This window comes from Ips typographus, linkage group LG1, assembly GCF_016097725.1.
Source record: "Ips typographus isolate SLU linkage group LG1, UJ_Ityp_2.0, whole genome shotgun sequence".
Lineage (NCBI taxonomy): Eukaryota > Metazoa > Arthropoda > Insecta > Coleoptera > Curculionidae > Ips > Ips typographus.
In genome coordinates, this window is record NC_138422.1 from 25,031,677 (window position 1) to 25,055,002 (window position 23,326).

At 32.7% G+C, this 23,326-nt stretch overlaps 2 protein-coding genes across 3 annotated transcripts; one reads left to right on the forward strand and one right to left on the reverse strand.

The window, feature by feature from the left end:
- Positions 1-7,125: 7,125 nt before the first annotated feature.
- LOC145729228 (uncharacterized) lies at positions 7,126-11,912 on the forward strand. Of its 2 annotated transcripts, none has more exons than XM_081979910.1 (3): positions 7,126-7,188; positions 7,901-9,653; positions 11,401-11,912. In XM_081979910.1, the coding sequence occupies exons 1-3, from the start codon at positions 7,159-7,161 to the stop codon at positions 11,685-11,687; spliced, it is 2,070 nt and encodes a 689-aa protein (XP_081836036.1). In that variant the 5' UTR covers positions 7,126-7,158; the 3' UTR covers positions 11,688-11,912. The 2 variants fall into 2 exon arrangements, with proteins under 2 accessions (XP_081836036.1, XP_081836043.1); XM_081979917.1 differs by having other exon boundaries at positions 7,901-9,669; positions 11,416-11,534.
- Positions 11,693-23,288, reverse strand: LOC145729240 (sialin-like). The gene is made up of 10 exons (XM_081979923.1): positions 23,076-23,288; positions 22,774-23,021; positions 15,501-15,725; positions 15,364-15,448; positions 13,848-14,014; positions 13,645-13,797; positions 13,451-13,583; positions 13,235-13,390; positions 13,095-13,180; positions 11,693-12,211 (listed from the first exon to the last, which is right to left on the reverse strand). Exons 1-10 carry the CDS (start codon positions 23,188-23,190, stop codon positions 12,032-12,034), a joined length of 1,548 nt encoding a protein of 515 aa, XP_081836049.1. The 5' UTR covers positions 23,191-23,288; the 3' UTR covers positions 11,693-12,031.
- Between the last annotated feature and the right edge of the window lie 38 nt (positions 23,289-23,326).

Genomic DNA, 23,326 nt, shown 5'->3' on the forward strand with positions numbered 1-23,326 from the left:
TCTTTAGCTTTATGGGAATCATTTTGATTGTTTCCAAGTTTATGGCAGACTGAAATATTCTCAAAATTAGTATAGTGTCGAAATTTGAAAGTTGTACATAGAAAACCAATGGTAAGAACAGAAAACCATTAAAAACCAGTGGGCCAGACTTTGTAAGTGATACGTCAGTCATTCGATAGGTGGTCACATGACCACTCTATTAGAAAGACTGATTGATATCATGTGACTAAAACTCCAATTAACGAACAGCTATACTGGAGTCAATCATGAAAGCTACAGAAATGCTGCAAATTTAAATTTCTCCATATTTTTCATAACGATAGTTGAAAAACTTCTGTTTCGAACACATGCGGAAAGGGTCGTTCCTGCACTATACAGAATGAGGAAAAGTATCTTTCCGCACTTGTTGGATATAGTTATTTTCATTCCGCACTATTTTTGTTCCCGAAATATAGATTTTCCCGCACTAGTGCGTAAAGAAATCATTTTCCCGCATCTTGTCACTTTGTCCTTCACTTCAGGCAGCGTGCGGGAAAGTATCACTTTCCGCACTTGTTAGGAAAATCAACTATTTTCACATGCATAATAAAACCTTCTCCTTTAATTCTAAATGAAAATGTTTTTTTCTTCAACCAATATTTTTTATGTAGGTGAGTGTTTTTATTACTTAATTAAATTACTTTCTGACGTCTTTTCATCTTAGCTTTCCAATAAATTGCTTTATTATTTTTACGTCTTATAAGGCTGCTAGAAAAGAAAAAGTGCAATTATTTCTGCTATAAGCAACAAAATTAATAACATCTCTAATGATTAAATGGAGGTGTTAATCAAGTGTTACGTAGTAAAAAAACAAGCAAATCATTGCACTCGACGTTAATTGCATTAGAGCTGTCGTCGTACAGTAAAGAAAAAAATACTGTCGTAATGTCTTGCATCCTAAATGCAGTCATTCTTTAAATATGGCACATTTCTCAGACTGTTATCGTTAATTGTTTAATCGCCCATTATGTCTTAGTTTTGGTTCTGAAGCATGCCAGGCTGGGAATTTTCACGATAATTTATTTGAACAGGTCCGTACTGGGTTGTGAGTAGTACCGGTAACTTTATAAGGAGACGTTCAGTTACCTGGTAGTACGTAATCGTCGTGAGCAAAGTTATTTAGGTTTAAATTAAGAAATAACTTAACAGTGGAGGCTGTTGTTTATTAAAGTGGTACTCACAAATTAGTACCAAAAATTTTGCAAGTACCTACTAAACATAAGTTGGTTTTGACATTTTTGTGCCTATTACACTACTTCTTCCAAAAACCTCAAAATGCCAGAAATAGCACAACAATTGAGTATGTTCTATATAGAAGGTACGCACAATCGCAGGTTATGACAATTATACCATTAACAATAACAAATACAGGGTGGTCCAGTTTTAAATGTCAATAATTCACATAGCCAATTAAAAAATAAGTTGACATTCATTATGTCATTTTCCTGAAAAGTGCTTCCTAAGGAAAATACAGTTTTTTAAATTTCTGTTTAAAAAATCGTTTTTTTTTGTCATGACTGTCAGACCGTTGGAGCAATATTGATCAAATTTGGAACAAGCACTTTATTACACGTTATTACGGTCAAAGACCCAAAACTAACCCAACCCAACTTAAAAATAGTCTTGGAAACGGAAAATTCACTTAAGAAGTTTAAAAAATATTATTGTAGCCAGTTTTCATAGTTTCCAGACAAACTGAAAGGCTTGTTAGTTTTGAAAATTGACTTTTCATGCAAATCGAGAGACTTTAATACTAAAAATTGACTTGTAGACATAAAAACTACTTTTTCAAGAATTTGTTACTGCAAATTCATACATTTAAACCTTAAAAATTGACTTGAATCCCAAAATGTGACTGAACTAATGAAAAGTGACATCAGAAGCTTAAAATTTGCATTTGAAGTAAGTTTTCATAATTTGAAGACAAATTTCAATATTTTAGTCTTGAAAATAGTCTTAGATGCAGGACATTAACATTAGATTCATGAAAAATGTCTTGAAAACGAACTTTTCGTGCTTTTTACTTTGCTTTTCATTTTCTTCGAATTCTGGACTATTTTTAGTGCTTAGTGCAAAACTGCTTTCAGCTTGGAAAATCGAGTTTCAAGAATAATAGTCTTGAGAACTAATTTAATTTAAAAAAAAAATGAATTGAAAATTTAATTTACTTCTAGACTTGTTGTCCAGTCCAGAAAATTCAGTTGTACACCAATTAAAGTCTTGAAAACATACTTTTGAACTCTCTTTAGTCCTAGTAAAGTCAGTTCTAGCATTAAAAGTCAACTTTTATATTATTTTTAGTAGTAAAAAATGAGTTTCATGCACTATACAATTTTTGTCTTGATTTCCGGACTTTTTTTAGTTCTTTAATGCCAGTTTCAGACACTCAACCAGGATGGCAGTCTGAGAAAGCGAATCATAAGATCATTCCTAGTAGTAAAAAGCAAGATTTTAGACTATTGAGTACAAATTTCGACTTTCACAAGTCTTGAATGTTCAGTTTTAAACTATAAAACGATTTTTTAAATTGAAATTTGGAGGACTGTATCTTCCTTAGGAAACGTTTTTCAGAAAAATGACTTAATGCAAGTCAACTTATTTTTTGATTAGCTATCAAATGGTGAATTATTAACATTTTGAGCTTTTTGAAATCTCTTTACTTTCCTCAATTGGGAAGCATTACTGTAACATTGAAATATTTATTTTCCATTTCTCAAATGTTACAAAAGAACGCATTATAAAAATCAAAATATCAAAGAGTTTCGTATTAAGGATAATTTTGTGCCAAAATCATACAAATTCAAAATTCCCTTCCAAGTTATTCTGATTTTCATGTATTTTAAGTAACTGATAAAAAAATATAGGTAACAGGATGGTAAAGTTAAAATCCATCCAAAAGTTGGATTTAATCTGACTATTTGTTCATTTAAGGACTTCTTTAAAATAAGTTTTGCTTAGTAATAGAAATTTCTGGACAGTTAGCCAGCTCAATCATTCCAATTCTTCTACTTTTCTTTTCTGGCACTGAGTAAACTTAATTCTTCTTCAAAATAATGTTACAACATATTGCAGATAATGGAGATACCATATTATTCCAGTACTTCCAATATGAAGTAACTTTCAGTTGAACACAATCATGTTCGTATTGGAAACATTGGTCAATCTGTTTAAACGTTTCCTACTAACAGATTTAACATTTCTGATAAATATAGCGAGCTAATGAATGTGTAGGCGAATAGGCTAATAATAATGAACCATTGAAGATTAAAGTTCCCTTTTAAACAGTAGATAGTATTCAGCAACTATTAGGAAAAACAAACAAAAAGATTGTGATGTAATAATGCATACATATCAATGATGGGAAATACAAATACCTATTGTCAGTCATATTGGAAGAAAATTACCATAAACATGTACTTCCTTGAGAAAAATCATACATTTATGAGAATAACGGACAACTCTCACTGAAAAAAAAATCACTCTTATTTTCTAATAATTAAAAGATACTTAGCAAATGCTGACATTACAATTTTGACGCAAAACATCCTTGCTGATATTAATCGGGACCACCTAAAAACTGCATTGTATTTTAACGAGAGTAGTACCAAACAGTGGCACCGCGTGGGAAATGGTCCAAGTACCATTGGGTGGACGATTAAGCCTTTTGTTAAGAACCGATTTAGAAACTTTTTAGTTTCTGTTGCGGCAATTCAAGGTTTTTTTGCTAATTCAATTAATAACGCAAGTCGAAACCTAATTTCTGCAAATCAACAGTCATTCATTATTATTTTCAACACTGTTATAAGATTGAACCTCTTAATAACTGAACGATTATAAAATCAAATTGAACAGGCAATTAGAAATGTGGTACTGATATTAAAAACATCGAACCGACACACGTTACTACAAATAGTACCTTCTATATAATATATCCATCATCAAGAACCGGTCATTTTCCCAGTCGAGTGTGTAATTGCATATCTCACGTAACTTTCACTACATAAGTACTATCTGCTGTACCAAATGATAATTCTTACTTTTTTAACACAAAAATGTTTTTATTTTGTGAGGAAAAAATATATTTGGTAGATACCTACCACTTAAAGTTATAAGGAAACCACGAACTTAATCTTGGATTACAATCGTACCACAGAAGTAAGGTACAGTGACTTAAATTATATTTCATATGTCCATGATTAGTTTTGCCTTTTATTCAATTTGTAGTTTAAGTTGATACTACACTGTAAACTGTTCAAACACAGCCCAAAAGATAATAAAACTCTAAAACATAGTTGAAAGGTAAAAAACCTTATACAAAGTCTATTAAATGCATTTTATATGTCTATGGATCGGATTTTGACAGTTGTGACGTTTTAATGTTGTATTGGAGCAAGTAGTTTTATCTGTCATCATATTGTTTATTCGAAAAATTGTACCAGGAAACTATAAAGCTGCAAAAACAAATTTGAGTTTTAATGAAATTAATACATGTCACATAAATTATATTTTATATGTCTATGGTTAGGATTGTGACAGTTTTCCCGTTTGTTCAACTTGTAGTCTAAGCTGACATTACTCTCCAAAAACAACCCAAAAGGCAATAAAACTAAGTTGAAAAGGTAACAAACCGTATACAACGTATCCCGTATGTGCATTTTATATAATGTCTATGGTTAGGTTAAGTTGGGTTAGACAGAAACTGTCCAAATAAAGCCCAAAAGACACTGAAACTATAAAACACAGTTGAGCCGTAACAAACCTTATCCAGAGCATATTAAATACATTTTATATGTTTATACTACTTCGACAGTTGTGACGTTTTATTGTTGTATTATGACAACTGTCAACTGTTAAAAACACAGTTTTAATCAGAGTCTGTGACAAAATATCTGGGACGCCTATAAACTCACCTGTAGTGGAATCCCCATTAAATTTGCTCATTAATAACCTAAAAAAAAAATCATGAAAAAATTTGGTAGAGTTCGAAGGAAAGCGCTGTCAAAATTTGAACTGTAAAATTGACGTTTGACGGGACAGTCTGCGACAAAATCACCTGTAACACCCACCCGTAATCCCCGAATTACCTTACAAAGCACACTTTTGGAATCCTCATGAAATTTCCTATTCAAGAATCCAAAAAAATACAAAAAAAATAAGTACAGTCGAGGAGAAAAGCGTTGTTAAAAGTTGAACTGTAAAAATCACTGCTGAAAAGACAGTTCGAGACAAAATCGCTTGTAAAACTCACTTGCAGTGACCGGATTACCTTTTTAAGCACATTTTTGAAATCTTTATTAAATTTCCTATTCAAGAACTTAAAAAAAAGTACAAAAAAATAGGTACAGTCAAGGAGGAAAGCGCTGTTAAAATTTGAACTATAAAAATCACTATTTAAAAGACAGTTCGAGACAAAATCGCTTGTAAAACTCACTTGCAGTGACCGGATCACCTATTTAAGCACATTTTTGGAATACTCATTAAATTTCCTATTCAAGAATCTAAAAAAATACAAAAAAAAATAAGTACAGTCAAGGAAGAAAGCGCTGTTAAAATTTGAACTGTAAAAATCACTGCTGAAAAGACAGTTCGAGACAAAATCGCTTGTAAAACTCACTTGCAGTGACCGGATTTCCTTTTTAAGCACATTTTTGAAATCTTCATTAAATTTATTATTCAAAAATCTAAAAAAAATACAAAAAAAATAGGTACATTCAAGGAGGAAAGCGCTGTTACAATTTGAACTATAAAAATCACTATTTAAAAGACAGTTCGAGACAAAATCGCTGGTAAAACTCACTTGCAGTGACCGGATCACCTTTTTAAGCACATTTTTGGAATCTTCATTAAATTTGCTATTCAAGAACCTACAAAAAACTAGGTACAGTCAAGAAGGAAAGCGCTGTTAAAATTTGAACTATAAAAATCACTATTTAAAAGACAGTTCGAGACAAAATCGCTGGTAAAACTTACTTGCAGTGACCGGATTACCTTTTTAAACACATTTTTGGAATCTTCATTAAATTTCCTATTCAAGAGTCTAAAAAAAATACAAAAAAATAGGTACAGTCAAGGAGGAAAGCGCTGTTAAAATTTGAACTGTAAAAATCACTATTTAAAAGGCAGTTTGAGACAAAATCGCTGGTAAAACTCACTTGCAGTGACCGGATTACCTTTTTAAACACATTTTTGGAATCTTCATTAAATTTCCTAGTCAAGAACTTAAAAAAAATACAAAAAAATAGGTACAGTCAAGGAGGAAAGCGGTGTTAAAATTTGAACTATAAAAATCACTATTTAAAAGACAGTTCGAGACAAAATCGATTGTAAAACTCACTTGCAGTGACCTAATCACCTTTTTAAGCACATTTTTGGAATCTTCATTAAATTTCCTATTCAAGAATCTATAAAAAATACAAAAAATAGGTACAGTCAAGGAGGAAAGCGTTGTTAAAATTTGAACTGTAAAAATCACTATTTAAAAGACAGTTCGAGACAAAATTGCTTGTAAAACTCACTTGCAGTGACCGGATCACCTTTTTAAGCACATTTTTGGAATACTCATTAAATTTCCTATCCAATAACTTAAAAAACAACACTAAAAAATTAGGTACAGTCCGGGAAAAATCGTTTTTAAAGTTTTCTAACTTGTTTCACTCTGTAATATCTGGATTACTGCAAGTCCTTGCTTTTTTCATTTTTATTGAAATCTACTGGTGATATAAGACTAAATTTAAAATTCACTTCCTCAATATCATGAAAACACAAAATCAAACCCTCATGATCGGTTTCGTTATCACTCAATGTATTCATTTCATAGGAGGGTACTAGTATAACTAAATCCACACTAATTAAATCACCTGGTTGCATAATTGTACAAATACCATCCGTGTAAATGAAATTCTCGCTCCAAAAAAACATAAGTAGAACAATTTGGAACAATACCAATTCGGTGCCTTTAAAGTGGTACCGTCAAACAGTTTAATCGACAAACAAAACGAATGCACCACTTCTTGCAAGGTCGCGCTCTCCCTCTCGGTATCTTCACGAAGCCATCCACTAAGTTATATAGGGAACCCGGCTGGTACTCTCGAATAGTCTGTGGTACCGCGGCTAAATGGCATGAGAGAAATGATGGCTTGCATGGGCAAGGTGAGTTCCGCGTGCGTGGGTGTGTTTCATTGATCGTGATTTAGTTTATTTTTTCTTTAAATGTGTTTGTTAAAGTTTTTTTCAATTTTTTAAGGTGGTAAGTGTAGTTTTAGACACTTTTGAGTTTGTAACAAGTGTATAAAGTACACTTGCCATCCCAAAAATACTACCTTAACCTTTCATTATTGACATCAAGTGCGGAAAGTGATACTTTTAGGTACGCTGACTGAAAGTGGCGTTGGTAGAATGCGTAAAAACAAACTTTCCGCAAATGTTAGTAACAAATTTTCTCCCAAGACGTGTATTACAGAAACATACATATTTGAAGTCTTTTAGTAAGATAAGTTTCATACAAAACCAAAGAATGACGTTAAAAAATTTTTGCAAAATTTTGTCAAATCAACACAAACACACTTTTTGTTCAAGTTTCAAGTATTAATTTAAATAAAATAGTATTTATTACAGAGTTTTTGCAATTTTTCTTAATAAAAAATATTTAACTAATTAAAAACATTTCTTAGTGATTTTCTCGGTACAAATTTAAACAGGTTTCCAACGAAAGGTTAAGTAGTAATTTGCGACTTTGAAAATGTCAAGCGTGAAGTAGCAAGAAGATTTCATACATAAATTGGTGTAATAAGTGAAAACAAAAGCTTGTGCTCGCTTTCAGTAGTAATTTTCCGCCTAAAATCATCAACAATTTCTTCATTAGGTTTTGTTGACGATCCTGTTGGTGATATGGACGCAGGGTGTCACCAATGCGCAATCTTTGAATCAAACCGACAATGTTGCAACGACTTTTAAGAATGAAGACGAGGAACTAGTACAGTCGGAGACTAAAGATGGAAAATTGGAAATTGTTAAAAGAATCAAGAAAGTTAATCCGGATGGTTCTTACACCATTGGTTATGAGGCTGATGATGGTTCGTTTAAAATTGAAAGTAGAGACGTTCTGGGGAATATTAAAGGAACTTATGGGTTTGTGGATGATGAAGGGGAAATTAAACGAGTGTCCTACAGTACCAGTAATGCTAGTGAAGTATTCACTAAGCATGAACCAATCACCCTACCGGAGTTTCCACAAAAGTCTGCCGTACAGAGAATTCAACCCAAAAATTTCAAAAAAGTCACCACGCAAAACACAACCCCAACCACCCCAACTACTACCCCTTTAAGTGTTATACAGAGTATTGCTAGACGTAGGACTAGCAGTACTACTTCAAAACCTCCAGGGGTTGTCTACAGTTCAGCATCTCCTAGAGTACTACTGCAACGACCTTCTTTGATACTTACAAGCACCACAACCAGACCTCCTGTAGAATTAAAAACTGAGGGTCAAATTGGTAGACCTGAAGTTGACGAAGAAGAAGATGTAAAACCAGTTACTGAAGATTTTAGTGAAAGTCGTAACACCAACAGAAGACAACTACCTCCAAGTTCCACACAACCACCATCTCCCACTTTCCTTCCCAAAGAACATGTCTACAACCTTCAGCAATCTTTAGGGCATAACGATTTGCCTGATATTTACAACAGCGGAGTGACTTCAAGACCGTTATTCACCACAACTAGATCATCCAGGCTTGGTCTGTCCAGTACCACGCCACCACCTCCAGTACTGCTTATCAAACCCAACCAAAATTACTTGGCTAATTATCAAAGAAGTCAGCTGCAGGAAGTGGACAGCAATACTGCAGCCTACTCGCAGCCAGTGGAAGAAGTAGCCACAACAACATCAGAACCAGCCAGTACTACTACTAATGTTCCAGTCGTGCAAATTCCTCCTAATAACCAAGACCCTTTGGTAGCTGTCCGCAACCCTTTCCAACCTGGTACTATTTTAGTGCCACTAAGTCAACTCCAGAACCGTATAGTACCAGTACAGAATATGGAAAATCTATACGAAGCCCGAAGGCAATACTTACCCCAACCTAACATTGAAATTGAACGAGTCAACGTAAAAAGGTTAAACCCTGTACCTCTACGACCCATTCCAGTTCAAGTTGACGAGAATGGATATATTCGCGAAATGTCCAGAGCTTACACCCATCCTGCCCCAATTCCACCACCAGTACAAACCACTTTAAGACCTGTAGAAAGTGATATTTCCAACGAAATTGACAGTATTCACCCGCCAGTTAGTACAAGAGACTTTCAATTACTACTCAACCACTTGATTATGCGACAGAAAAAGCTGGAAAAAATTAGCGAGCTGACCAATCCAAGAGTGCAACGCGACTACTACCAGCAGCCTAGATATCGACAAAGACTGGCACCGGTACGTCCAGTTTTTGTCCAAAAGTACGACCAACCACAACCGACCAGTTCCACAAGGCAGTACGTGGCGGTACGGCCACAGTACCAATCCCAAATCGATGTAGAAGAGGAGCAGGATAGAAGAATGCCATCGTACGAGCTGGTTAACAGGCGTGAAACCAGAGTACTGGTACCACAGTACCAACAAGGTAATTATGATTGTTAGTTTTGTAAAAGAATGGTGAAAGATGTTCTGTTTTTGATTGATGTCTAATTTTTATAACTAAAAATGCAATATCTTTCCGAGAAAAAGATTTTTAAAAAATTACTAGAAACTTGCATTATTTGCGGAATACCCTATACTTGAACGTTGTTAAGCTTGTTTACCTACGACCTCAGTGTAAACAACTAATTACGCATAGTTTCCCGTTACGTAATGGTTCTCTTTACGCACCCTTGTAAAAAAAGCGCACAGTTTTAATGCTGGAGAAAATTGATTTTGTTTTCATTTTCTTTGTGTTGTTTCCTTACTTTGTTTTTCTAAATAATTTAATAAGCTGGTGCATAAAAAATGAAAATAGAAATGTTAATCCGATTGTACTATCCGATTTTTGATTAGAAATTTTTGTAACAACAATCTGATGTAACATGTTAAGCTTTTTACGATGTATTTTTTGGCATAAAATCCAGTGATTGCTAAAAATTTAAAAATACACAAACGTATTATAATAGTCAATAATACAGCAAATTAACGTACTATGCAGTTTGTCTGCTGTATTCTAGTAAAAGAATAACTGAAATCGTGCTAATAGTGAAATTGATAATTCTCGTCCAAAAATATTAGGTATTTTTTGACATCTACAGAATTTTGCCTTTACCAGTACATCGACAAAGGATATCGCAAATCTTCATTACCGACAATAACTGTGTAGCCGGATGTTGATTAAAACCTACTTTCACAAATTATTATTTATTTATACAAATGGATAAAATGTCAGGATGTATTCCTATAATAAGATATTTAGCTTTTAAAACTATCATTTCTGGTAAGCCTGCGACTTTAATTCAATGTTTGGTTCAAATTTCTGAACATTTTGGTTGTAAAATACACAATTAACTTAATTAACACACGTAACTTTCAATACTTTGTAGCTACAACACGACTGCATGGTTACAGTTTTACTTACTTATCTCTAGTATTTTTATTACCAGATTTAACTCTCCATTGTAAAAATAGCAACATGCCAATAAAGTTATAATAATTGTACAAAATTTCAAGTAAACAATCACAAAGCTGTTTTTTGATATGTTGCATTACATTTTAGGTAAAAATTGAGTCAAATTATCATTGAGTCACTATTAAAACATTGTAAAAGTTTCAGGTGCTACTCAAATAATTTAAAAAGAAACAGAGTGACACATTTTGAGAACCGCTATAAAATTAGTATATTCCGTTAGACTATTATAATAATCAAATACTCTTTCTTACATAAATGACATTAAATTAAATTTTTCTAATTTTGGCATATAAAGTGACACTTTTCAAAACTGATTAGAGTGATAAAATGTTTTACTCGTAAACGTTTACGTTTTACTTAAGTATCACTTTATGTAACTAGTTATGAAAAGTTCATTTCATCACTCCCTGTTTTTATGCATTTCCGTAGAAACATATGGGCGACATCCATCATAACATGTCGTTGTCACAGTTTATACAAGGTGCTATGAAAGTGAATATTTGTGTTAAATCACTTTAAAAGATGGTTTTCACAGCTTTTTGGTCAAAATTAGAAAAAAATATGTATGCAACACGTTTCGAAAATATCTTATTGTGTAACTCATTCAAATTGTAGGACCTCGCTGCGCTCGCCCTACAAACATACAACAACTTTTCGTAACTGGTTACATAAATAGCTATTTTCAATGCACTAAATATGACAATATATTTACTTGTAGAAGAACGCAAAAAAGAAGAGTATCTTCCTCCAGAAGTGCGAGAGATGCTGCTACTCAGAATGCTCCAACTGGCTATGAATCCCGCATTGCCTCTGGAAGAAGAAGAGGAAGAACAGGAGGAAGGTGACCAAGTCGCTACTATGCCAGCCCCACAGTTCCTCCGAAGACCTCCTGTTAGGAATGTGGAGATATTGGGGGAAGAAGAGGAGCAAGAAAGTATTCGAAGAAGGAAACCGGTGAGCAGAACTAAAAGGTACAAAGACGAAGATATGGAGTATATGGAATGATGATCTTTTTACACTCATAATATTTATTTTGCATTAGTATTAAAAAATGTGCAGTATTCTTGTTCAACATATGGTTTAAGTGAAACTCATATATGAATACGTTCTAGTGTTAGGTTTAATTGTGTAAATAGATTGCGTAAAAGTTACCAAAGATGTGAACAAACCTGTGAGAAAGACTTTTAACTGTTGTCGCTCTGAATTTGTAATAAAACAATGAAAAATTTACATGCGGACGTTTTTTCTCAGTTTCGTCATTCCTAGTTCTACGTACAACGAAAAAATGAATTGCGCATTAATTATGCGGCCTAATTGTACTGGTAATACAACAGTTTTTCTCACGTACACTATTCTAACACAGACTCAAGCCTTGAAGGTTCTTCCACGTCTTCCAGCTCTATAGCAACCTCTTTCTGGGAATTGTTCCATTCTTGGACGGATCCACTACCGCAAATCATAAAAAATATCGAGGTGAATAGAAGAATGGCGGTTGAGGCACCAAACACTAATCTCCACCAACCTGCAAACTAAAAATATATTCAATTATATTTTAATTAATTTAACTATTAGTATGATCTGTTAAGTGGAAGACACTGGATAAGAGAGTCTTGATAGACAAATATGTTTTATACATGACATATCTGACTTTAGCAATCATTACATAAAATTGAATTCAATTGAATCTATTCTATGGTACTTCTACGAAAATTCTTTAAATATTTGGTTTAACGTGAAGAAACAACGTTCCATTTCTGCATCGTATAATAATTATTGCTTGTAGTACCAAAAATGTTTCTGTGAAATCTGTTAGCACATTTTTTTCAATTTAAAATTAGTTAAATGAAATCAAGAACACTTGTTTTACTTTCATTGTGCTTGCACAGCGGTTGAAACATAGCAATTCAATTTCTTTTTGTGCTTTTTTTGACCTGACTGTCATTACAGTTTAAAATGTTTGTAATACATAATCAAGGAATATTTTAGTCGTTGATTTTAGCGCAAATAATTATACCAAAAGTGGTGCATTTTCTGAATATGCGCATATTTTCATCACACTCACTGTCTCTCCATATTGTAATATTTCAAATACATAACTTAATCATAAACAAGGCATTTAAAATGAATACATCGGTACTGTCTGAAGTATCTAAATCTGATAGACATAATTTCTTTTTGTAGAAAAAAGTACACTTAATTTAATGATTTTTAGATTTCTATAAACAATAAAGTACATAATGTGCAGAACGTTAGGAAAGTTATATTTTTCATAAATCGTAGATAGGTACATTAAAAAGAGTCTTACGTCTAATTGACATTCATGACGTAAAATTGAGTTCCATTGCATTCTTAAAGTAAAACACAAGAACGTAGCAACTTTGCATATATTCACGTTTCTTTTAGGAAACTTACGGAACCGTGTAATCCTTCAGAAACTGCATAGTTGGCTGCTAACAGCCCTGCAGCACCTACAGTTTGGCACAAACCAAAAACTGTCCCTATTAAACAAATTTTTAATATTATTGATCATACATGTGAATTTGAATAGTCACCTGCAAAATTCGGAGCTATATCAGCTGCACTGGAGAAAACTCCAGCTGGTGTAGCTCCTGTCATAGCCAAAGCGGCTACATAGAGGGCTGCAGGTGCAGCGGGGTCGCAGCCTGTATAGCCCAGAATAAACATTAGGGCTGCAGGTGGAAAATGTGCTGGATCAAAATTACACATTTACCATTATGCTTAAATTGCAACAACTTGGGAATACTAACACATGTAAACAAAAAGTTTTCTGGCGGTGGTTGTGGACACAATTCCCGACTCCCTGACGTGGTCCACCACAATACCAAAAGCTATTGCGGCAAAAAAGTGACCAATATGAGGCATAAACTGCAAAATATCGTCCTAAAAATCACAAACCGAAAAAAAAATCCTCCTGCTTTACAAAAACAATACTACAACACACATATTCAATTGAAAATCCATAAACTAGTTTAAGGTACTTGGTGACACCCAACATAAGAGTGGCATCCGCCCATTGACTGCCCACCACAGCCACCCCGCAAGCCCAAGCTGGTTTGGAAGCCAACAGTTGTCTCCAAGGCAAGTTTCTATGTTCCTAGTAATTAATTATGAATTTACAACACAAGTTTTGGTGTGGAAACTTACATCCCGCTTCGGACGATTGGGGTGCAAGGATTCTTCTACAAACCTCCACCATAGAAAGTACCACACGCCCGACACCACAGATATGACGTAGCTTAACCAATCTCGGCCCCATTTTCTTACCAGAATAGTACCCAAAATACCCACAACCGAGTATCCCAAGTTGACAGCTGAAAATGGATTATTCTAGTTTAGTGCAGGATCGAAAATTGGGGTGTATATGATTGTAATCAACTACATCAAACTTATTCTATGTGAAGAAATGTCTAACAAATACTTATGTAGCAATATATTTATATTGAGTAGTGGGGGATCCTTTTGAGATGAGTCGACATATTTTCATATCATTATCAGAATGATGCAGTGTTATTGTTCTTGAAGCACACCAAAAACACGATATATAAATAAAGCTTTCATAAAGATATGTTAGGAACAGTCTTGAAATTTCTTAGATATGAAAATCCACTGGATTGGACGAAGCAATAGCATGATTAGAAAAATTTTCCTGAAGCTGTAACTGATGTATTTCTACCGAAAAACTGAACACCTTCCAACCTATGGAGAACATCTTCAATGAGACAAAGAAAATCTTTCATCACCTTAATTAGTCTGCGGTAATCACAGCATAATCTGACATCTCCATCTTCCTTGCAAACTAGCAACCAGCAAAATCAGATGTACTAGATTTAATAACACTCTCCTTTAACTACTTATCAATCTGTTTTTCCTCTATCAATTCTCAGGTAGCGTCAACAGCATTCTTCTACAACTTTCACACTATTGTTAAATGAAAAGTTCCTTTCCTGGATGTGTATTCCTGTACAGACGCTTTTCTTTTCTTCTTTCGTGTCATTAGCATCTTATGAACTTGAGAACTACTTAACTTTTGCTCAAATTCTTATATCAATCACTTTTTTAATATTGAACAAACAACTTTGCTAGATCACTTAATGATTTTTTAGCAAAAATTGGTTTTTGTAAGACTTTCCACTGGGTAAGTTCGGCTATTTCCACAAAATCTAGAATCCATTTGGTTATTGGATATCCAGGTGAACCACCAAATGATTGGATACTGTCTTCAATGTCTCTAAAGGTCAAAAGCAAAAAAGTTAGTTTTGACACCACACTTTTTGTTTTATCATCATCATTTTGGTCCTTATCTTTGATTTGTTCTTCATCTTCTTCATCGTCTTTTGTGGCTGTCATGCCATCAAGTTCAAGATTATTTAAAAAAGAACAAATACGAATACCCACATTTTCTTTATTTCCCTGATGTTCTGATATCAATATGTTAGAAACAGCTACCAAATCAGAAACATCAAAACGTCGAACAACCTGAGCAACTTTATCATTAAAGTGTAAACCTTTAACATGCTAATTAAATACTTGTCAAGTCCTTCGTGGTGGTGCCTCTACACCAAATGCAATAACATATAATTACAATAATACATTTGTTGTCCTACTAAATAAGGAAATTGAATGAATGTAGTAATAAGTAATAATAATACCAGTAACCAACCTGAATATAATGACACAAAAGCGCTGATATTTTTCGGTTTGATCCAAGTCACGGCAAGCATATGAGCTGCAGGCCAAGTTGCTCCCTGGAATCATTTCAAATCATTTTTAGGCTATCTTAAGTGAGAAACAAATTACCATAAAAATTCCTTGTACTATTCGGACACAAACGTGACCTGCAGTGAGCCAACTAGCTGGTACCAGCACAGCCACCACTCCAGTACCTAAAACGCTAACTCCATAAAGGCGCTCCGCCCCCACTCTGGCGGCAATTCGACTAGCCGCCAAAGGGGACACTAAGGTTCCCCACATAAAGGCTTGACGAAGAACTCCTTCGGTTTCATCAGTTCTGGTCATTGGTATCTAATGCATAACATTAGTTTTTGCTATTGTCGAAGGCAGTAATTTAGTAAGTAAATACTACTGATATTTAGATCTTTATTTTTTGAACATAATAAACGAATAGTAGTGCTAAACCGTATCTCAAAATACAGGGTGGTCCAGTTTTAAATGTCAATAATTTACCAATCCATAGCCATTTAAAAAATAAGTTGACATTCATTATGTCATTTTCCTGAAAAGTGCTTCCTAAGGAAAATACAGCCTTTCAAATTTCTGTTTAAAAAATCGTTTTTTTTGTCATAACTGTCAAACCGTTGGAGCAATATTGATCAAATTTGGAACAAGCACTTTATTACACGTTATTACGGTCAAAGACCCAAAACTAACCCAACCCAACTTAAAAATTGTTTTGGAAACGGAAAATTCACTTAAGGAGTTTAAAAAATATTATTGTAGCCAGTTTTCATAGTTTCCAGACAAACTAAAAGACTTTAGTTTTGAAAATTGAATTAGAAAAGATAAAAATTTCAGAAGCTTAAAAATTGTGTTTGTAACCAGTTTTCATGCAAATCGAGAGACTCGAATACTAAAAATTGACTTGTAGACATAAAAACTACTTTTCCAAGAATTTGTTACTACAAATTCATACATTTAAACCTTAAAAATTGACTTGAACCCCAAAATGTGACTGAACTAATGAAAAGTGACATCAGAAGCTTAAAATTTGCATTTGAAGTAAGTTTTCATAATTTGAAGACAAATTTCAATATTTTAGTCTTGAAAATAGTCTTAGATGCAGGACATTGACATTAGATTCATGAAAATTGTCTTAAAAACAAACTTTTCGTGATTTTTACTTTGCTTTTCATTTTCTTCGAATTCTGGACTATTTTTAGTGCTTCAAAACTGCTTTCAGCTTGGAAAATCCGGTTTCAAGACTATCTTCACCAAGTTATTGACATAGCAAACTTAAAAAACACTTTTTACATTCTTCATAGACTTAAAATGGCATTCCAAGCTTTGTCACTATTAAATCGACTTCTAGACACCTCAGTGCTAAAAATTCGGGTATTTCTTAATATACTAGACTGTTTTTAGTGTTTTAAGGCTGTTTTCAGTGCCTCAAATCGAGTTTCAAGAGTATCTTTACAAAGTTTTTGACTTATCAGGCCTAAAAGCCAGTGTGTCCACTGACCATAGTCTTGAAAATGTTATTTCAAGCTTCTTCACTATTAAATTGACTTCTACACTCATAGGTGCAATAAATTGTAGCATCTCTAAGAAATTCAGACTGTTTTTAGTGCTTTTTAAGACTGAAAAATCGAGTTTAAGACTATTTCCAAAAGTCAAGTTTCTTCAGTAATAAAAGTAAAAAATTTTGGTACCAAATGCTACAATAATAGTCTTGAGAACTAATTTTTAGAAATAAAATAGTCCGAAAATTTAATTTACTTCTTGACTTGTTGAAAGTTAAAGAAGTTACACCAATTAAAGTCTTGAAAATATACTTTTGGACCCTCTTTAGTCCTAGTAAGGTCCGTTCTAGCATTAAAAGTCAACTTAGTAGTAAAAAATGAGTTTCATGCACAATACAATCTTTGTCTTGATTTCCGGACTTTTTTTAGTTCTTGAATGCCAGTTTCAGACACTCAACCAGGATGGCAGTCTGAGAAAGCGAATCATAAGACCATTCCTAGTAGTAAAAAAGTTTTTAGACTATTCAGTACAAATTTGGACTTTCACAAGTCTTGGATGTTCAGTTTTAAACTATAAAACGATTTTTTAAATTGAAATTTGGAGGACTGTATCTTCCTTAGGAAACGTTTTTCAGAAAAATGACACAATGCAAGTCAACTTATTTTTTGATTGGCTATCAAATGGTGAATTATTGACACTTAAAACTGGACCACCCTGTATAATACAGGTTGAAACATAAACAACCAGACTTTCCTTGTTCTGCTTGTAGTAGAGATCTTGAAGATTAATATGAAAGTGTTAACAAAATTACTCAGGATTATTTTTATACCCAGACAATATATACTTTTTTCAATACCTTTTTGATTATTACAACTAAAAAATCACTAAAGGGAGCTTGCAATAGACATTTATTTTGATGACAAAATAATCAAAAATACCCCAACCCAAGTTTTATGCAGACATAATTATTATTTCTATAATTTCTAACTTAAATGCTGGACAATATTTAAATTAATTTTCAAATCAAATACCTTTTTAACAAATGCAAAACATTTCGTCTTCTAAATATCGAATTCCTTTTATATGATCTTGATTTTCTTCATATTTGTGAATGTTTTGTTTATTTTATTAATGATAAACTAATCTAATAACCGTATTTGGCTGTAGTGTTGCACACCTATGAACATCAGTTTCTTTTAATAATTATGTAAGCCATTAAAAACTTATAACTGAAGAAGAGATTTTTGCGGAACTACTTAAATGAGTTAGGTAACCAGATGCAGCACCAACGGATGGCATATGTTTTACAACTTGAGACTATTACTATACTGTACATTGTTTATAAGGTTTATTTTAACCCCTTCAATTGTGGCCACTTTGGAATTTTTGACAGCTTGGAGCGACTCCAAATTAGTGAAAACAATTTATTTCCCAAAATTTTTCTGAAATGGTTTCTTAAAGCATGTTCATGTCAGATAACTTAAGAAGGCCAAGAGGAATCGATTGAAATAATAAAAATGTTCTGACTGTTTTAACTCTCGTTTTTGCATATTATACAAAGTTTTTATTTTTTCCATCTTTTTAGATTTTGACTATTTTTTAAAAAGTGAAAACAAACTAGTATTTTTTTTTTGGAAAACGCAATCAGAAAAGTGATATGAAACGAAGGCGCAGTTTGTGGTATACAAAGTTGCAATTTTCAAGTTTTTAAGACGTTATAGTTTTTCACATTTTTTAAAAAAAGTATTTACGTAATATAAAACTTCTATTTCTAGTGTGTGTATGATTGCAATTACATTATAGAAAGTTTTTAAATTTACCCTGTTTTTGGATTTAAAAGTTTTGACTTGAAATTTAAAAAAAAACCCATAGATATTATGTAGTTGTCAAGCTGTGTACTGAATTTTAATATCAAAATAAAATTATGTAAATAATTAAAAATGAAACAAACATTATATTAAGTAAAATTGTTATGTATAAGTAGTAATATGTTTAAATAATTTTGTTCTTTATCTACATATAAAATCAGTAACTTATGCGATTTTTCTACATAATCTAATTTTTTAATCATTCATTTCCTAAATTTTGTCGTTTTTGAGAAAACTCTATCTTAGTTTTCTCAAAATTGGGTGCTGCAAATTTCTATACTTTTTGAAATAAGATAATCCATAGTTATTGTGTAAACAGCAGCTCAGGGTCATTTTTTTTAGTTAAAACTACAATTTTCAGTACCGGAAAACCTTAAAAACACAACTTATCAATTTAAATTCTATGCTAAAATAGCTGGTTTGCCAATTCTTCAAAAAATACCATTGAAAGTCTAATTTCAGGACTTTAAACGGTTTTCAGACCTAAAACTGGTTAATTTTAAGCAATAAAGCTATTTCTTTAGTAAAAAATACAGTTTTCAATACCTGAAAACACTTTTTAATTGAAATTCCACGCTAAAATGGTTGATTTGTCAATTCTTGGAGAAATATCATTGAAAGTCTAGTTTTAGAACTTTAAACTGTTTTCACACCTGAAACTGGTTAATTTTAAACAATAAAGCTATTTCTTTAGTAAAAACACAGTTTTCAGTACCTGAAAACACTTTTTAATTGAAATTCCATGCTGAAATAGCTGAAAATAATTTTATTTAAATATGTACAAATTAAGTAATTAAGAGATTTTTTGTTGAAACTCAATAGTTGCTTTATCTGCATATATTTACTTTATTCGTTTTTTGTAGAATTTAGATTATACTTAACAGAAACCTCTTACATACACAATCAAAGTGTTTAAAACACTAGAGAAAGAACAAAAAACACGAAAATAATAGAAATTAAATTACCAGATGGAGGAAAAGAAAACACTGTCTAACCTCTGATGCTTAAAAAAGAAGAAAAAGCAAAAGATCTTAAAAAAACATTTATTAAAAGTAGATTATACAGGGTGATTCCAAAGTTGGGGCTTTCCTTTCACCTGCGAATAGGGCTTCAAAAAATAGGGTTTTTTTTTGTTTGACGCTTTTTTGAAATATGAACAATAACGAAAATACAGGGTGTATACTATCGACATTTTATAACATTTTTTATCATCTTTTCAACGATATATAGAATATCTAGATTGGAGAGCAAATTACAGCGTCACAAGGCTTCAAACCTGGCAACATCGCTGCAAACTCACAAAAAGTGACACAATTTTTGAATTAAAATATCTGAAAAACTGTAAACGTTAAAAAATTCTCTCAAACTCCATTTTGCATCTTTTTTCCATTTGAGTGCAAATTACGCGTCACAAAGATTTAATCCTGGCAACAACGCTTTCAACTCACAAGAAGTGACACAATTTTTAAATTAAAATATCTCAAAAACTGAAAAAGTTAGACAGTTTGTTCAAACGCCATATTGTGGCATTTTCTATCTTCTTCCCAATGACATATAGAAAATGTAGATTGGAGTGAAAATTACAGCGTCACAAGGCTTCAAACCTGGCAACATTGCTGCAAACTCACAAAAAGTGATTCAATTTTTGAATTAGAATATCTCAAAAATTAAGAAAGTTAGAAAAATTGTTCAACCACCATTTTGTAGCATTTTTTATTCTCTTACCAATAATATATAGAAAATCTGGATTGGATGGCAAACTACGGCGTCAGAAAGGTTTAAACTTGGCAACAACACTGCGAACTCACAAAAAATGACACAATTTCTTAATTTATATCTAAAAAAACTGAAACAGTTAGAAAATTCGTTCAAACTCCATTTTGTAGCATTTTACATTTTCTTTCCAGCGGTATATAAAAAATCTAGATTGGAGGCCAAATTACAGCCTCACAAGGGTTCAAACTTAGTAACAACGCTGCAATCTCACAAGAGTGACACAATTTTCGAATTGAAATTTCTCAAAAACTAAAAAGTTAGAAAATTCGCTCAACCAACATTTTGTAACATTTTTCATCCTCTTTCTAATAATATATAAAAATCTAGATTGGAATGCAAATTACAGCTTCACAAGGCTTCAAACCTAGCAATAACGCTGCAAACTCGCAAAAAGTGACCCAAATTTTGGAATTAAAATATCTCAAAAACTCAAAAAGATAGAAAATTCGCTCAACCAACATTTTGTAACATTTTTCATCTTCTTTCTAATAATATATAAAAAGTCTATACTGGAGTGCAAATTACAGCTTCACAAAGCTTCAAACCTAGCAACAACGCTGCAAACTCGCAAAAAGTGACCCAAATTTTGGAATTCAAATATCTCAAAAACTCAAAATTTAGAAAATTCGTTCAACCGACATTTTGTAGCATTTTTCATCTTCTTTCTAATAATATATAAAAAGTCTATACTGGAGTGCAAATTACAGCTTCACAAAGCTTCAAACCTAGCAACAACGCTGCAAACTCGCAAAAAGTGACCCAAATTTTGGAATTCAAATATCTCAAAAACTCAAAAAGATAGAAAATTCGCTCAACCAACATTTTGTAACATTTTTCATCCTCTTTCTAATAATATATAAAAATCTAGATTGGAATGCAAATTACAGCTTCACAAGGCTTCAAACCTAGCAAGAACGCTGCAAACTCGCAAAAAGTGACCCAAATTTTGGAATTCAAATATCTCAAAAACTCAAAAAGTTAGAAAATTCGTTCAACCGACATTTTGTAGAATTTTTCATTTTCTTTCTAAAAATATATAAAAAGTCTATACTGGAGTGCAAATTACAGCTTCACAAAGCTTCAAACCTAGCAACAACGCTGCAAACTCGCAAAAAGTGACCCAAATTTTGGAATTCAAATATCTCAAAAACTCAAAAAGTTAGAAAATTCGTTCAACCAACATTTTGTAACATTTTTCATCCTCTTTCTAATAATATATAAAAATCTATATTGGAATGCAAATTACAGCTTCACAAGGCTTCAAACCTAGCAAGAACGCTGCAAACTCGCAAAAAGTTACCCAAATTTTGGAATTCAAATATCTCATAAACTCAAAAAGTTAGAAAATTCGTTCAACCGACATTTTGTAGCATTTTTCATCTTCTTTCTAATAATATATAAAAAGTCTATATTGGAGTGCAAATTACAGCTTCACAAAGCTTCAAACCTAGCAAGAACGCTGCAAACTCGCAAAAAGTGACCCAAATTTTGGAATTCAAATATCTCAAAAACTCAAAAAGTTGGAAAATTCGTTCAACCGACATTTTGTAAGGTTTTTCATCCTCTTTCTAATAATATATAAAAATTTAGATTGGAATGCAAATTACAGCTTCCCAAGGCTTCAAACCTAGCAACAACGCTGCAAACTCGCAAAAAGTGACCCAAATTTTGGAATTCAAGTATCTCAAAAACTCAAAACGTTAGAAAATTCGTTCAACCGACATTTTGTAGCATTTTTCATCTTCTTTCTAATAATATATAACCCTAAAAAGTGACAATTTTTAAATTAAAATCTCTCAAAAACTAAAAAAGTTAGAAAAAAAAAAAAAAAATTGTTAATGTATGTTGATAGGAAATAACCTGTCAGTTAGTTAAAATTAAGTTATTTTTTATTTTCGTTTTTTCAGTAAAACTTTGACACCCTGCAGCTTTGTTATTGTTTACATTTCGAAAAAAATTTATTTAACCTTGAACCTTATTTTTTGAAGCCCTATTCGGAGGTGAAAGGAAAGCCCCAACTTTGGAATCACCCTGTATATGAGTTAACCAGAAAAATAATAAGTGCAAGTCTAATTACAGGAAAAAACAATTTATTATGAAACTCTCTTGAGACTTAGTTTCAGTCTGATATAGACGAAATTTCTATTACTACATAATTGTAACTAATACATTTTTTGGCAATTCAATCAATTAAAATATCGATTATGATTATCAACGCCTGTACTTACCTCTATATGTGGAATTGATCTCACCACATGAATAGTGTACGTACTTTCAGTATCATTGGCATCCTCGAGGGGTTGACAGTACCTAGTGATGTAACTAGTATTTTCCACGTATTCAGCAAATTCCTCTGCCGAGTAACTGGAAGTGCTGTTAGCCCTTAATGCTACAGAAGCACTTTGTTCCACCACCCCACAAAGAATGAATCCAGTGAATACGAAAAAGGCCAGAACTTGCCTTGACCCAATTTGATCTTAGTTATGTTGTACTTGTTATTTCAGATCATAGTTTAGTATTAATGGCTTACCATTAACTACTTTGGCAGCCCTCTGAAGCTGTACGCTACCTCTCTTTAGGGTGTTTAGCCCTGGAGCCATGTTAATACAGCTCACTGTTATCACTTTCACGTTTTCGGTACTCATTTTTGTTTCGTAGACGAGAATACTGAACGCTTTAAAGCGCTGATCAGGTTAAGATGGTTTTGATAGGATAATTTGGGCCATTAGAGCCTGTTAAAAGTAGCAAGTGGGTTCCATACTTTTGCCTACTAGGAAAACA